General features: G+C 48.1%; 1 protein-coding gene across 1 annotated transcript; it reads left to right on the top strand.

The window, feature by feature from the left end:
- Positions 1-3642: 3642 nt before the first annotated feature.
- On the top strand, positions 3643-10135 carry CNPY1 (canopy FGF signaling regulator 1). The gene is made up of 3 exons (XM_015078096.3): positions 3643-4168; positions 5916-6012; positions 9658-10135. The coding sequence occupies exons 1-3, from the start codon at positions 4025-4027 to the stop codon at positions 9717-9719; spliced, it is 303 nt and encodes a 100-aa protein (XP_014933582.3). The 5' UTR covers positions 3643-4024; the 3' UTR covers positions 9720-10135.
- The last annotated feature ends 3474 nt before the right edge of the window (positions 10136-13609 follow it).

The raw sequence follows: 13609 nt of genomic DNA on the forward strand, positions 1-13609 counted from the left end.
AAACAAAGGCTACTTGAAATCTCTGTTATTGACTAAATCCAGATGGAATTCACTTCTGATACACAGAACACTGGGAAATTTATCAGCTTCTATTACTTCTCATCGAAATGAGCTCCTTTAGCTTTCTAATTATATTGTCTAATAAAACTAAACAGCCAATGCTATCTGCATATTATATGAAGAATTGTCCTACAACAAACTCATAACAGTCAATTAACATAAAAGCTAATTATATATCTCACCATCTTACAAGTTTCCGAATGTATGCTTACCCTGTTGTCGCCTAGAGCAAAGGAGGCTTGAATTTTCACTTCTAAATATTGACTTTTAACTAATATCAGAAGCGATTTCAATATTTTTATGGATGGAAAGTTAGTGATTAAGCCAGATGCAATATTTGCCAGAGTGCAATTACAATCTCGACATTAACTAAACCTCCAGAAGGGGAATCTTTGCAACAATGTGAAATCAATTATCAGTCGCTAAGCAGGTTAAGTCCTGGGTTCCTATCTGAGGAACACTCAAGATAACGATAAAGATAAGTGAGATTTATTTGAGATTGCCAGACTGTTATGAAAACCACAGACAGAGCACAAGGGCATTTCCGCGTCCAATCGTGCGTCGTAACATAATTGTGTTCCTGCCTAATTGTGATAGCTATCAAGCAAGAAATTTGCTACAAGATTAACAGAGACACAGTAATGAACGCGCACGGAGGCGCCCTGGAACCGTTAGGAATGTGGCTCACGGGGTCTGGAATGAACCCCACCCTCCGGCCTTCCAGAGCCAAAACTTCCAGAGACTTTTTTCCCCGCTTTCACATTGGGATATGGGTACTTCCCTCCGCTTCATTGCTCCGTTTCATTGCTCACAGAATAAGCACATGGTCAGAATAAGCCTTGAGGGGAAAAAAGAAAAGTCGACACTATGTAGCAGGATTCAGAGTGGCAGGTAGGTTTCAGCGCTCTGAGATAGCGATGAAGTTATAACGGATCGCTTTTATATGTATAACGTATCCCAAGTGAGTGCCTGCGCAAAAGTAACGGCTGATAAGAAAACCGGGTGCCCGTGAATCGGTTTTCTCCCGATACAATGCTGGCGGCCTTTTTCATTCATATTGTAATGAGGTTACTATCTCTGAGACAGTCCTTCCGGGGTGGAGGCCACCCTCCCCTAAGATTACAATAGGAATTGCTTTATTGACAAGTACTATTCAAAATCTTCATAGTATAGAAAGACAGACTTTGTTTTATTCCACTCGTCTCAATACTTATTGCACTCTTATAATCAAAACACTCTGAGGGGGGAGAAAAAGGCCCAATTATTCTGTGAACAGTCTTTAAATTTACTGAAGGCAGTTCAGCTAAATGGAATCATTTTAAACTCCAATCGTGTGCGTCGTCGTCAATGTGCAAAGAGCGGCGATGCTTAGACATCTTTAGCATTTTCTCACAAAGCCGGATGCTTTGACTGAGATTTTAAAATCCTTTTTTTTTTCTTAGTCTTCTGAAAACAGATCTAGTAAGTTCACGTTGGGTGTTTTTCCTTTACCTGTTTTTAGCGGAGATTGTGAGGAAGCATTTTCTGAGCTATCTGCAGGCAAACACTTCCTCCTATTAAGGAATGTTTACTCAAAAGAGCCAGCTAATGACGGGAAAACACACACACACACACACGCACACAAACCCGTTTGCCTTCAGACTCATAAAATCAACAAAATTCACGTGTTGATCTCTTGATATAACATATGTGTGTTAAAACAGTACCATACTAGTATATTCAAACGTATAGCATGACACTTTGAAAACTGGGAAAAAAAATCCCGTTTTGGGGAAAGTTGTAAAGTGGGGACTGTTCTAAAATAGTGCCAGCCCCGGGAAACAAATCAAAAACCCCTCCAAAGTAAGTTGAGGAGGCCTTTCGGTCGCTAGCGTCTGATCTGCTCACGAGAGACGGTGGGCAGTTTCTGCACATGGCTGGGTGGGTGAGGTCAGATTTAAAAAACATTTTCGAGAGCGTCCCCAGTCAGCGGAAAGTACTGGGATCCGTCAAGGCAGCGCTGAGTGTTCCCCCAAACTCTTCCAGACTTGAACCCCTGCCCTCCGGTGACGACCACCCCCACCCTGTTTACTTTTCCGCTGGGGAAGGTGGGGGCCGGAGGGGACAGAGAGTGCCTTTCCGGGTTTCAGTTAGCTTTTTTAAGTGAAAGCGTGTATTCATCACTGTAAAGTGAAAACCTGCTTTGCTAACATCCAGAAAGTACCATGAAGGCATCTCAAACGTATCAGATAAGGAAATACACTTAAACCACACGCATGGCAGGCAAAAAAACCCACCCCATAATCATGCAGCTAATGATCTGCTTGATTAACTGTAATTAAGAATTTACCTCTGTGTTTTATAACGTACAGACCCAATACAGATTTAATCCTCAGCGCCTGTGGTTAATAAAACGGATTTTCAGTTTGTTCCCTAACCCACGCATTGCTGTGCTTTTTGTTTTGTTTTGTTTTTACAACTTACAGGGCTTGATTGGCATACTTAAAAGTGTAAGTGAAATGCAGCTTGTATTTGGAATACACTTCAAGCCACTACCTTTAGGGTCATTTCACTGTAGACCCGAAAACAACAACAAACCACACTCGCGAGTTTTTAAAAACTGGCTATTGTAGTGAATGGATAAGCGTTGTGGTTTAATCCAGTTGAGTAAACGGTTTCGTTGCAAAAGGGAGCGCCCGGGCCTGGAGAGAATGCGCCTGGAACCGGGTTTTGCGGGGAGAGGCGGGGACTCCGTTACCGCGCACACGGCGGGGGCAGCTGGGCGCCCATCGGCGGCGGTCGTCTTCGGCTCTCTTGCTGCCCCGGCTCCTGCAGGCCTGTGTCCCACCGCGCGCACTGCTCGCGGACCCCGGGGGCGGCGGGGACGCCGGCCCGGGGGCGGGAGGCGCGGGGACCCTTTGTGCGCCCAGAGCGCGCGCCTCGCCGCCGCGCGGTCGCCGGCACCGGAAGGGTTCACACTGCGCCTGAAAGGGGACAATGGAGGCCGGCTAGATCAACATCGCCGAAATCGAGTTCATTTGCGATTCAGCCCCTTTCACCACGGTTGTCACGCAAACTTCCTACTTTGATCAGCGGAGGATGGAGAGGGAGAAAGCCCGCGGAGGCCCGGGCGCGGCGCGTCCGCGGCGCCCTTGGCGGGTCCCCGCCCCCTTCCGGAAGGAGCCGCGGGGACGCGGCATCCTGCACCTTGACCCGTCTAGACGGGCCCCGAGGTTTTGTGTCGGTTACCAGGGGCGAGGGGTGCTCTTTGACCCCCGCGCGGGGCGGAGGTGGTGGCCGGGGCGGGGTGGGGGGGGCGTCCCCTGAATCCTCGCCGCATTCCGGAGGGACAGGGGCGCGGGGAGACGGGCGCCAGCTGTTCCCCGAGCCCGCGCCCGTGGCCGTCCCGCGCACCCCTGTCCCCCCCCCCCCCACCGGCGCCCGCGGGCGCCACTGTCGGCTCGGCCCGACCGGTCCAGAAGGACGCGGCGCGCTGGCCCGCGGTCTCTGCCTCGCTCCCGGTCCCCCTCTTGTGCTCCCCCTCCGCCCCTCCCCCTCCCCCTCCGCCCCTCCCCCCCCTCCCTCTTTCCGGCTAGTAAATAATCACAGCCATTTTCTGTCCTCGGTGCCGTATTCTGCATGTGCAATGACTTTGAAAAAGGACTACCTGTGTAAGCGCACTTTCCAGTTCCAATCTAGGGGTTTCCTTCACGTCCACTTTCAAACACCCGCCCCTTTCCAAAAGCACAGTGTAAGCGAACTTCCCACGTTCTGTAAGTAACCCAACCGCAAGCACATTGTGCGAGGAAGGTCATGCCTCCCGGCGCTCCTGGGGGTGGCGCGCGGCCCCGGACGCGTCCGGCGCACGATCTGCTAAGACCGCGTGAACGTTAAGGCAGGTCTCCTGCCCCGTTTGTCTCCACAGACCCCCCTAGCCCACTCGGAGGTTTTCCTAACAGACCTGTTGGACCAAGTGTGCGAGCGGATGAACCACTACCAGCTGGAAGAAGATTCCGTGACTCGGGAGAAGAAGTTTAAGAGGTTTGCTCCAAGGAAAGGAGACAGAATATACAAAGAATTTAAAAAATTCCATTTTTATTCTGATGCTTACAGACCTTTGAAATTCGCGGTAAGCTCCCATTCTTCGCAGGTGAATCCCACGCGCCAGGAACACCATTTGGGGTATTCTTTTTGGCCGTTTGCTTGGGTTGTGGTTGAGTTTCCAGACCTTGAACATTAAAAGGTTATCTGGCTGCTCTGTGGTCCCGCGGCGGCGTCAGTGTTGACCATGCATTTGGGAAGTTGCCTTTGAGACACCTCACGGGGCTGTGCAGACAGGCGGTGTTTCGCAGAAAGTGCTGTTGTGGCTCCCAGCGACTTGAAGCCGAGGGTCGCGCCTGCTCTGCCCCTGTGGGGCTCAGAGAGGGGTCTCAGTGGCCCCCCTTGCCGAGGCAGGTCTCTTCCAGGTTCCCACAGAAGGAATCAGGGGTGGTGGCTCCTAGGTTAAAATCCAAATTAGAATGAATGTCGTTTTCAAATATTTATAGCCAAATGATAGAGGAAGAGTGACAAACATCTTTTTTTTTTTTTCCTTCTCCCCCTTCAGGCTTCACAGAAGACAGAGAATTTCCTTCCCGAGTTAATTCAAGTATTTTAGCACAAACTAAGTTAAACAAAGGCTTAGGTATGATAGTTGGCTTAATGCCAAACTCCCGTCCGGTATGGTGTTTATTTTAAGTGAATGCTGGCCTCTGGCTTGCTAGAATGTGCCTGGCAAAATAGATTCCAATATATTTCGCTTTACTTAACGCTGTTGAATCAGACCGAGTGATGGCAAAGCCTGTTTAAAAAATGTATTAAGTTCACACACTGGCCGAAATGTCAGGCATGCTGACGCCCCGAAACAGGGGCTTTAGCTGACTTCTGAAGATTTCATTTTAATTACAAAGTAAAGGCAATAACTCCAAGGTAAAAGTACCCTGGAACAGGAATTCCGATGAGTACGTGTGCTTGTATTTCACAGGTTTTAAATAAACACGTTATGGTGGAATTTGCATATTTTTAAATGCCATTGAAAAATTTTAAAGTCTTGCTGAATGAACTAGGACTGTGCTTTGCCAAGTCTCAAGCGAATGCCCTCCTGTAGCTTCACGGTTCCAGGAGCTGTAACCCTGTGGGTCTTGAGCACAGACGCGTCCTTCAGGTAGAATTTAAGATTTTTTTAATGCCCCGGGCGCCTTTGGGCTCCCTCTTCTCTGAAAAGTGAGATTTGGGGCTAGAAGCAAAGTGAAATTATCAACGGAGCGCTAGATGGTTTGAAAAGAAACTTGGCCAAGTCACTGCCAAGCATGTTACCCACAGTGAAACCGACGAGGTTTGTTTTGATTGCTGAGAAAGCTTAATTGTTTTCACACTTCAGACTCTGTTTTAAAACCACAAAATGGATTGTTATGTTAAATCTGAGGGAAACTGGTTTAAGCGTCTCCAGGAGCCGGGTTCTTTGAAGGAGTCTAGAAAACCCAAACAAAACCAGAAAGCTAAGACTCCCCAGCTCTACCTAGGAGACCCCTTTCTTCCTTTTCTTCGCATTCCAATGTAACGAAGAGGCACAGATACAAAGAACTGCTTTCCTCCTCACCCTCGTCTTTCAACACGACTAATCGGTTAGTTAAGTCCCAGGAAAATGACGCAATTAACGTTTGGGGATGAGGCTCCATCCCAGGCAGTGAGGTCCCGAAAGCAAAGGGGTTGATGAAAACGGGCCACGGTGGTAACACGGTTTTCTGTTTTTAGCTAATAAAATGTTGGTGCGACCTTCTCACGAGAGCCCTGTGCGCGCGGATCTATCCACATATGTTGTTATTACGTTTCCGCAGTGCGAAGCTATTATAGAGGAGCATGAAGACGAGATATTCTCACTTATCGCCCAGGAGGCACACGACCTCGCTGACAAGCTGTGCAGTGAGAAAGCAGGTACTGTGTCTGATGTAACATGTGTCTTCCGCTCGCCCACCCCCCTCACCCGGCGCGGCAGCATCTTTTTTTCAAACCGCCCTCGCTGCCTCCCCGCCACCACCACCACCACCACCGGCTCCGCACTGAGTCAGAAAGACCCCATGTGAGAGAAGACAAATAAACAAAACCACGGGGCTGGGTGGCTCTTCCGTGGGCGCTGGCTTTCTTCTGCCTTTGCCAGGAAGTCTAAAGACGGTAAAGGGGGCCCAGGCCCATCAGCACCGGCGGGGTCCAAAGCACTTTCTCTTTCCAGTTTGCAAACTCGGAGAGGTTGGGTTCTCTCTCCCTCCTGGACCAGGATGGAGAATCTCTTTATGACTCGCCTGGAACCTAAACTGATAGCAGGCGGGATCTTTATTTAGTACGAGATTTTAAAAGCTTTTTTTCTTTGCCGATTTGCGAGGGGTGCTGGGTATTTTTTTTTCAAGTTTCTTTCCCGGGATATCTTAAAAAAAATTTTTTTGTTTCTAATAAAGCGTAACGTACCTTCCTCCACAGTATCCACTTTAGTGCCCCAGTCCTTGAAATAAGAGTTACTGCCCATCTGTGGAGAAACGTTTTTCTGTCATCAAAGGTTATTAAACGAGAAAGTGACAAAGCCACATCAACAGGAAGAAGTTTTCTTCCTCTGAGTAGATAATGGGGTTGTTTTCTTTTTAAAATCCAGTTTGAAAAAAAATAATAATAAAGATGATCCAGTTTGGTTGGGGGTTTGAAGAGCACCGTAGAAGGAGACACTCGGGACTGCTCAGGGCCCGGAGAGCCATCTCACTGAGCTCAGACACGAAAGGTTGCTTTCGTGAGCCTCCCATCAATAAGTGCGTAGCCACGATTTTCCAAAGAAAGTAGGCTCGATATTTTCGAAGTTTTGCGAACGATTCAGAGATGGGCACGTGCTTGAAGATACGAGCAAAAATGGGATGCGCGCTATTGGAAATACCTCTTTTCCTATTTTTCTGTCACAGAGGGTCTGGGCTTGTCACAATCACCTATGGCAAGGGCCACTGGTTTGCTCTCTAAACACCTGTTCGGACCTCACAGAAGGGCCTGAGAAAGTTTCACCAACTCTTCCGGGCAGCGGTGGCCCCAAATAATGACAAGATTCTGGGGAGAGACCCTCTTCCTAAATGCAGCAGTTTGACTTAATTTTAGTAATAGTGACTGCCTTTTCATTGCTTCTGCATATTGGTCCCTGGAACTGAGCATTAACGTTAGCCCCGAGAAAGCGTGAGTGTAAGGCAAAACCCTAAGATTTACGCAGGAAAGAAAACCTCAGCTTACGGAGTCTTAATAGCATTTGGTTGTTTAAAAACTGAAGTATTTCCACTGTAAAGCGTCGGCCCCTCCGAGCTGCTGAGAGTACAAGGTGGGCCACCGCCTCGTGGCCGCAACCTAGCGAGCCTTTTCAGGGTCGTGTTTCCCCGTGAAGCATCCTCGTGGCTGTTGTAAACCATCCGTAAATTAAAAAGTGAGAACACGGTCACCTTACAAAGAGGCTAGACTCCCTCCCAGCCCAAAGTCCCCGCCATCGAAGTAAGTTAGCGCCACTCAACGAGGTCGCCTTTTTCACACTTAAAAATTATCGCCAGAAAACCGAAAGCCACGCGTCAGTGAGGACACTCGCCCTCGGTGACCACGGCGACAAAGAAGCATGTGTTTTCACAGGTTGGAAGGCTTTCGGATTCCTGTGGAAAAGGTGACACTCTCGTGTTGTAGAAAAACTCCCACGCTGTTGTCCGAAACTTTGCTACGATTGAGCTCCGTGATTTAAAACGTTTTAAAGACAGGGCCGTGTGTGTGTGTGTGTGTGTGTGTGTGTGTGTGTGTGTGTCTTGTGTGCTGGAGGCCGCGAGGCCGCATTCACCGGTGACCATCCCCCAAGGCAGAGCGTGCTGTGTCCAAGGCGCTGCACTGACGGCTGCTGGAGTGTGTACGTTCTGCTTTTAGGGGGATCGGTTTTTTTTAAATAGATGGTTCTAGAACTAGACGTTTAATCGGAAGGGCGGCTCCTTTTTACACTTTGTGTACACTTCACCTATACGTGCGTGTGCCTGTGTGCACACGTGTGTGTTATATGTGTATATATATGAATTTTGCTTTTCTCTCTCTTGAGGGTAGATCGTTTCACCCTCTTCTCGGTAATTACGTAGGAGCACATGAAAGCACGTTCGCGGATTTTAAAGCCTCGGCTTTATTGGGCTTTGATGGACGTATAAACTGTAAGGCGTTTCACATGTGCACCATGGCGATCTGATACGTGTGTACGTTGTGAAACCTTCTTCCCATCTAGTTCATTGACGCTGGACCCTAACAGGACTGTCCAGTTTACTCCCCGTGCGCAGACCAGTACGTGGGGGACCATGGAGAAAACGCATATTACATTCGCGATGACCATCTGGATTTAAAAAGGCCCCATCAGTGAGGTTTTCGTGAACGTATGCACCCTGCCTTGAACGCATAAAGAAAACCTCGGTGAAAGACGATAGCATCGCAGACGGGTCTGTGGATACCTCTTCACCGCTCTGCACTGCATAAAAGAAAAGGCGTCAAATACATCCTGCTCTTGGGGTGTGAGACGGAGCAATGGGACTACCTGATAGACAATCTGTCGTCGTCGTCGTTTGTCCCCAGGCAAAAAAAGAGAAGTGAGTGTATTCGATCTTCCTGGTGGAATATTTTGTGGCACTTACCCCGGCCACACTGTCAGTTTAACGTCTTGAAGTCCAAACGATGCTTTAAAATCTGAATAAGATAGAAGGTCATGATTAAAAGGGTAGCTGTGTCCCACAGATGGTGGAGGGTGTACCACTCTGGGTTGGGAATGGATGGATCCTCTCACTTTTGTGGAGGCGTTCATTAGCTGGAGTGTGAGGGCCTAAATGTAAATACACGAATATATTCTGGGTACGTGTCACTTCTGCTCCGCTCCTAAATCTTAACCCTGAAAACGTGAGACTGAGGAATCTGACGCGTGATCCTTGTGAATGCGACCTATGGAGTAAAGGACCAGGTATCTTGAGATGTTCGGCTTCCGTCTAAAGAAAAAGCATTTTTACCTCTTCGTGCAGACTTCCCTACGCAAACGGAGGTGTTGAATTATATTACACAAAATAATTACTTTCAAAACCTCGTCTTTTTCCTGTTTTTGATAAATTATGGAGTAAAAAGAATCGTAGCCTTTCTGGAGAGGGCGGATGTTAATTGCTTCCAGTTGGCAAAGTGGAGCGTCTCAGAGCCCCCTCCTTGCCTCTCTGCTCCTTGGGTTAAATGCCAAGCGTGCTGCGCCTCTATTTAAGGCATTTCTTAAACACCCCCAAGGCCATGGGCAAAGTGACACGCTCCCTGGGCTTTGGTTTTAAAATACTCCGGAAAAAATTCTGGAGGACGGCAGCAAAGATAACAGAGCCTTGGCAGGTGTGGAGGCCACGTTTGGGGTACCGGGGAGGAGGTGTGTGTGTTTGAAAATTTCCACGATAAAAAAGTTTTTAAAACGTGCTTCCCTCAAAACTGTGTTTCTTGCAGAAAGTCCGTGACTCACGCGCTGGTGTGAGATGGGTTAGTGATGCTATGTGACTTTTCTTGGTTTGTTTTTTTTTTTTCCAGATCTCTGTGGAGCCTCTGCTAACCTCGCGGAGCTCCTGGATGGCACCTCTACCGGTTACTGAGGAGGAAAGTCACAGCCCACAGGTCAACGTCCGTGTTCCTATCTTCACGTTTCCTCACGAAAACAAAGTTCACGTGTCTCGTTTATACGGTGTTGTCGCACATATGACATTGTGTTGAAAATCTGTTGTTTGGTGTCGCGACAGACCCGATTCTTTGGATAGGGGAAGTTGAGGACTGCATAAAACAAATTACCCTTGTGGATTCGGATACAGACAGGGTCAGGAGTGAAGCGTTTAAGTGCCCAGGAAGAAAAAACGGAAGGCATTTCATAAATGAAATAAGGATTTGATAACATACACAATATCTTATGCGCGTCTACAAGTATAATGTTCTAGTTGATGAGAAAGAGCATGATTTGAGTTCTTAAATGCTTGATTGGTCATGAAGGTAAGAAAATATATTGCCACAAATTCCAGATTATGTCTTCTGGGTTCTATACAGTGATCGATTAAAGACACAAACTTTCTTTCCATCAGGAAGGAGATACGAAGTTCCAGAAACCTTCAGTTTAAAAACGTATTAATCTCTAAAATGTAACGGAATGTGTGAAAAAATAATGAACGCTTTTCTCGCAAGTAATATGGTGGCCTTTCTTCCGCATACCTTGTTAATCCAGATGAGTCAGAAAGTCACTGTACTGTTATCTTGTGTGTTCTTCAAAGATGGCACCAGTGACCGCGTTTTGTTTTGCCGCAAACTCTGTTGTGCATGTGCGTCTCTGAAAAGACTTCCAGCTAACGCTTAGTGTGTGTATTTTACCACTAACTAATCTATTGTCCTCCCATTTGGGTGTGTTTGTAGGTGTGGAGACAGAGGGGAGGTGGGACCGGATGAAAAATTACTTTTGACCCCACTTAATACCAGAACGTAGTCGTCCTAGTGCTAGGCTTGGATATTTCATTGTCTTCGTTAAACTTACAGTCAGTGACATCTGACTGTAATCGTTGCCGATGCCGGGGCATATTCTGTAACTTATTCTGAAGAAGAGATGCTCATTGTTGGTGGTGAGAATTTACTAGGCAGGGTGATATAAAGTCTGCCCCCAGAGAGCAAAAACCGTCCGCCGTGTGTTACGTCATTGCCTGGAAATCACGCTGTTTAAACCGCTCAGCTGATGCTTTGGGAAGAGACAATTCTGGAACTTAGGAGAATTTACCAAAATTCAGGAGAAACGGTTTCCGCTTTTTTCCTTCTCCCTCCCCACTTCTTGTCGTAAGTTCACACCACTTATTTACTGGGGGAAGCGGAAAGGCACGTGGCTTTTGGACGTGTCGGCAGCTGGCTGCGAGTCTAGACCCTGCCCAGTGTAGCCCAGCGAGCCTGCACCACAGCTGACACAACACGGAAAAAGGATTTCAGGATAATTAGCACCGTATTGCAGTCAGGTAGCGAAAGTGTTTAAAACGCAGCCCGTACATCCGTGTGTAAACCTACCTATTTAAGATTCGTTCAGCATCTCACATAGTCATAAACGTTTCCCTAACGTGGGCCTTGTTGGTAAGTGTGCTGCCCGGGGACTCGATTCCTTGCTGAGCACATGGCAGAGGCCCTGGCAGGAAGTGCCCAGTGAAACGGGAACTCTGGAATCGTGTGGCATTGTCTCCACCTCCCTGGCGGTCGCTACAAATTCTCAGAGACAGACGCGGCCAGTGCTGATGGCGCCGCTCAGGAGAATTGGGGCTCCCGTTTCCAACCCGCACGAACACAAGAGGTGTGCCTTCTGTCCCCGATCGGTGTCCCTCGTGGGTGTGGATGCTTTTGCTTTGACTGGCGCGAACCACCCTTCTTGTCTCTGATGGCGCACATCTAAGGTTCCGCCGAATACGGCTTTTCAGTTTTTTCTTATTTCCCGGTAAAAAATAGGCTCGTCTCTTACAAGACTTTTGATGCCCCACGACTTCTATGTACTTTTTCCTTCCAGAAAGTTTTTTTCCGGATCCAACTTGCTAAACCCGTGTAAATATTTTGGCTTTGCGAAGTTACCGATTAAACGTCCGCTTGAGGGGTAGACGCGAACCCCCTGCATCTTTGGGCTGAGGATATTCTGGGGTTCCCTGTGGGGCACGGTCAAGTTGTGCTGCGTTTGCTAATGAGCAATAATGAGACAGCAGTGGGTTGCTTTAGCGACCCTCTGAACCACACTCCTGCCTTTTTAGTGACGTTGATTGACCAAAACCAAAGACAGCAAAAAGCCTGGGGGGGGAAAAAGAGTCAGCACCCAGAGCGTGGCACAAAAGTTTCTTAGAGTCCGTGAAAAGCAACCAAATTCTAGGTCAGGGAAATTCCTGGAGGGGAAAAAAAGGTGGGGGGGGGCGCGTGATGCTCATGAAAATACTGCGGAGAGTAGACATGTTGGAGGCAGGGGTTTCGAGTTGTGTTTTTGTGAGGCCGGCTCTTTGGGTCTCTGCAGAAGATCCTGCGCACCTGTTCTCTTGGAGAGAAACCAGGTTGGCCAAGATGAGCGGTTTATATTCTGTTATGTGGATTCCCATTTGCTAAGCAGCAGCCCAGGCCACTGAATCCATTTCACTGAGGACTGAAAAGTGGAATTGAGCCAGAGTCCCAAATGGGAGGGATCAATACTTTATTTACGAAGACAAGCCCTAAAAAATAGAGTCAGTTGCTGTTTATAATTGTTATTTGTTCTACCTGTTTCTCTGCTCAGGTTGATATTTATCCACGTAGGTGGTAGCGTTAGCTACATAAAAAAGTTGAAGCTTTCAACCTTAAAATTCAGGTTGCAATGGCATATGGGAAAAAGCCATTCTTTGATGTGATTTTGTGGCCTGTGTTAAAATCTGATACAAAACTATGAGCTCATCTCAAATCTGGAAACCCACTCAATGGCATTTTGCGTCGTTCTATCCCACAATGCACTGGTAGCAAATTGTCACGATACCTGTTACATACGAGTGTGTGTTTTGTTATGATTTTCTGCCCAGGTCTTAATGCCCCCTGCTACATTCCTTACAGTCCGCGGAGTCACTGTTCCAGGGCAAGGAACTACACAGACAAAAGACCGAATGAGGTACATAAAATTGAAATATGGAATCGTAGACCTACATCGCCCATAAGTCACCTCAGAAGAGGTGCAACGGACAGATAATGATGTCGTCTCCGGACTTGTCCTTCCCGCCCTTGGCCCCCGAACATGGGTTTGCTGAGGAGGAGTGACCCACTCGTTCTGTCCATTTTCAGGATCTGCCCTTCTCCACAGAGATGGTGCTTACAGTGACCGTAATAGCAACTCATCTGTCTGTAGGGACGTCACCTGAAAATCCGGCTTGGCTTCCTGGGGACGGTTTGTAGACGAGTCTGTGGCATCAGCCACAGGTGCGTGCCCTTCTGGGTTCTCTGAGGGTTCAGAGTGGAAACTTAGGTGCAGGCATACCGTCCCACGCTCAAAGGTGGGCCTGTCGTCTGGGCAGGGGGAAGTCAGCTGACAAAAATATCCTGTCTCACGACAGCGAGATATTTACAAAACACATGCCATCTGTTAAGAAGCTTGGGAAACAAGCTATGAGGTTACACCGGAAATATGTCAGAACTGCAATATGGCTCATTAGTACGGAACACGCATTTTATTGGACCACCCGCGGGTCAACATCGTATCCCCCAAAACGTAACGGCACAGAGTGGAGGCCGGGACAGCGAGGCGAGCGATTAAATAGGAGAGAGAGCGCCGCGTGCCCCCAAACCACCGTGGAAGCTGCACCGCGCACTTGGCTGAGCTAAGATACCACTCGAGGCGCACACGCCTTCCTCGGAGCGGACAGAGAGGAGCTGCCTCCTCCTCCGGGAGCATAAACGAACCAATATCTAAGGAATGCAAGTTCCATAATGGGACGCCGGATGCCCGATGTCGGCTAATTAAGCCCGGCTCTGACTT

The sequence above is a fragment of the Acinonyx jubatus genome, chromosome A2 (assembly GCF_027475565.1).
Source record: "Acinonyx jubatus isolate Ajub_Pintada_27869175 chromosome A2, VMU_Ajub_asm_v1.0, whole genome shotgun sequence".
In the NCBI taxonomy this organism is placed as follows: Eukaryota; Metazoa; Chordata; class Mammalia; order Carnivora; family Felidae; genus Acinonyx; species Acinonyx jubatus.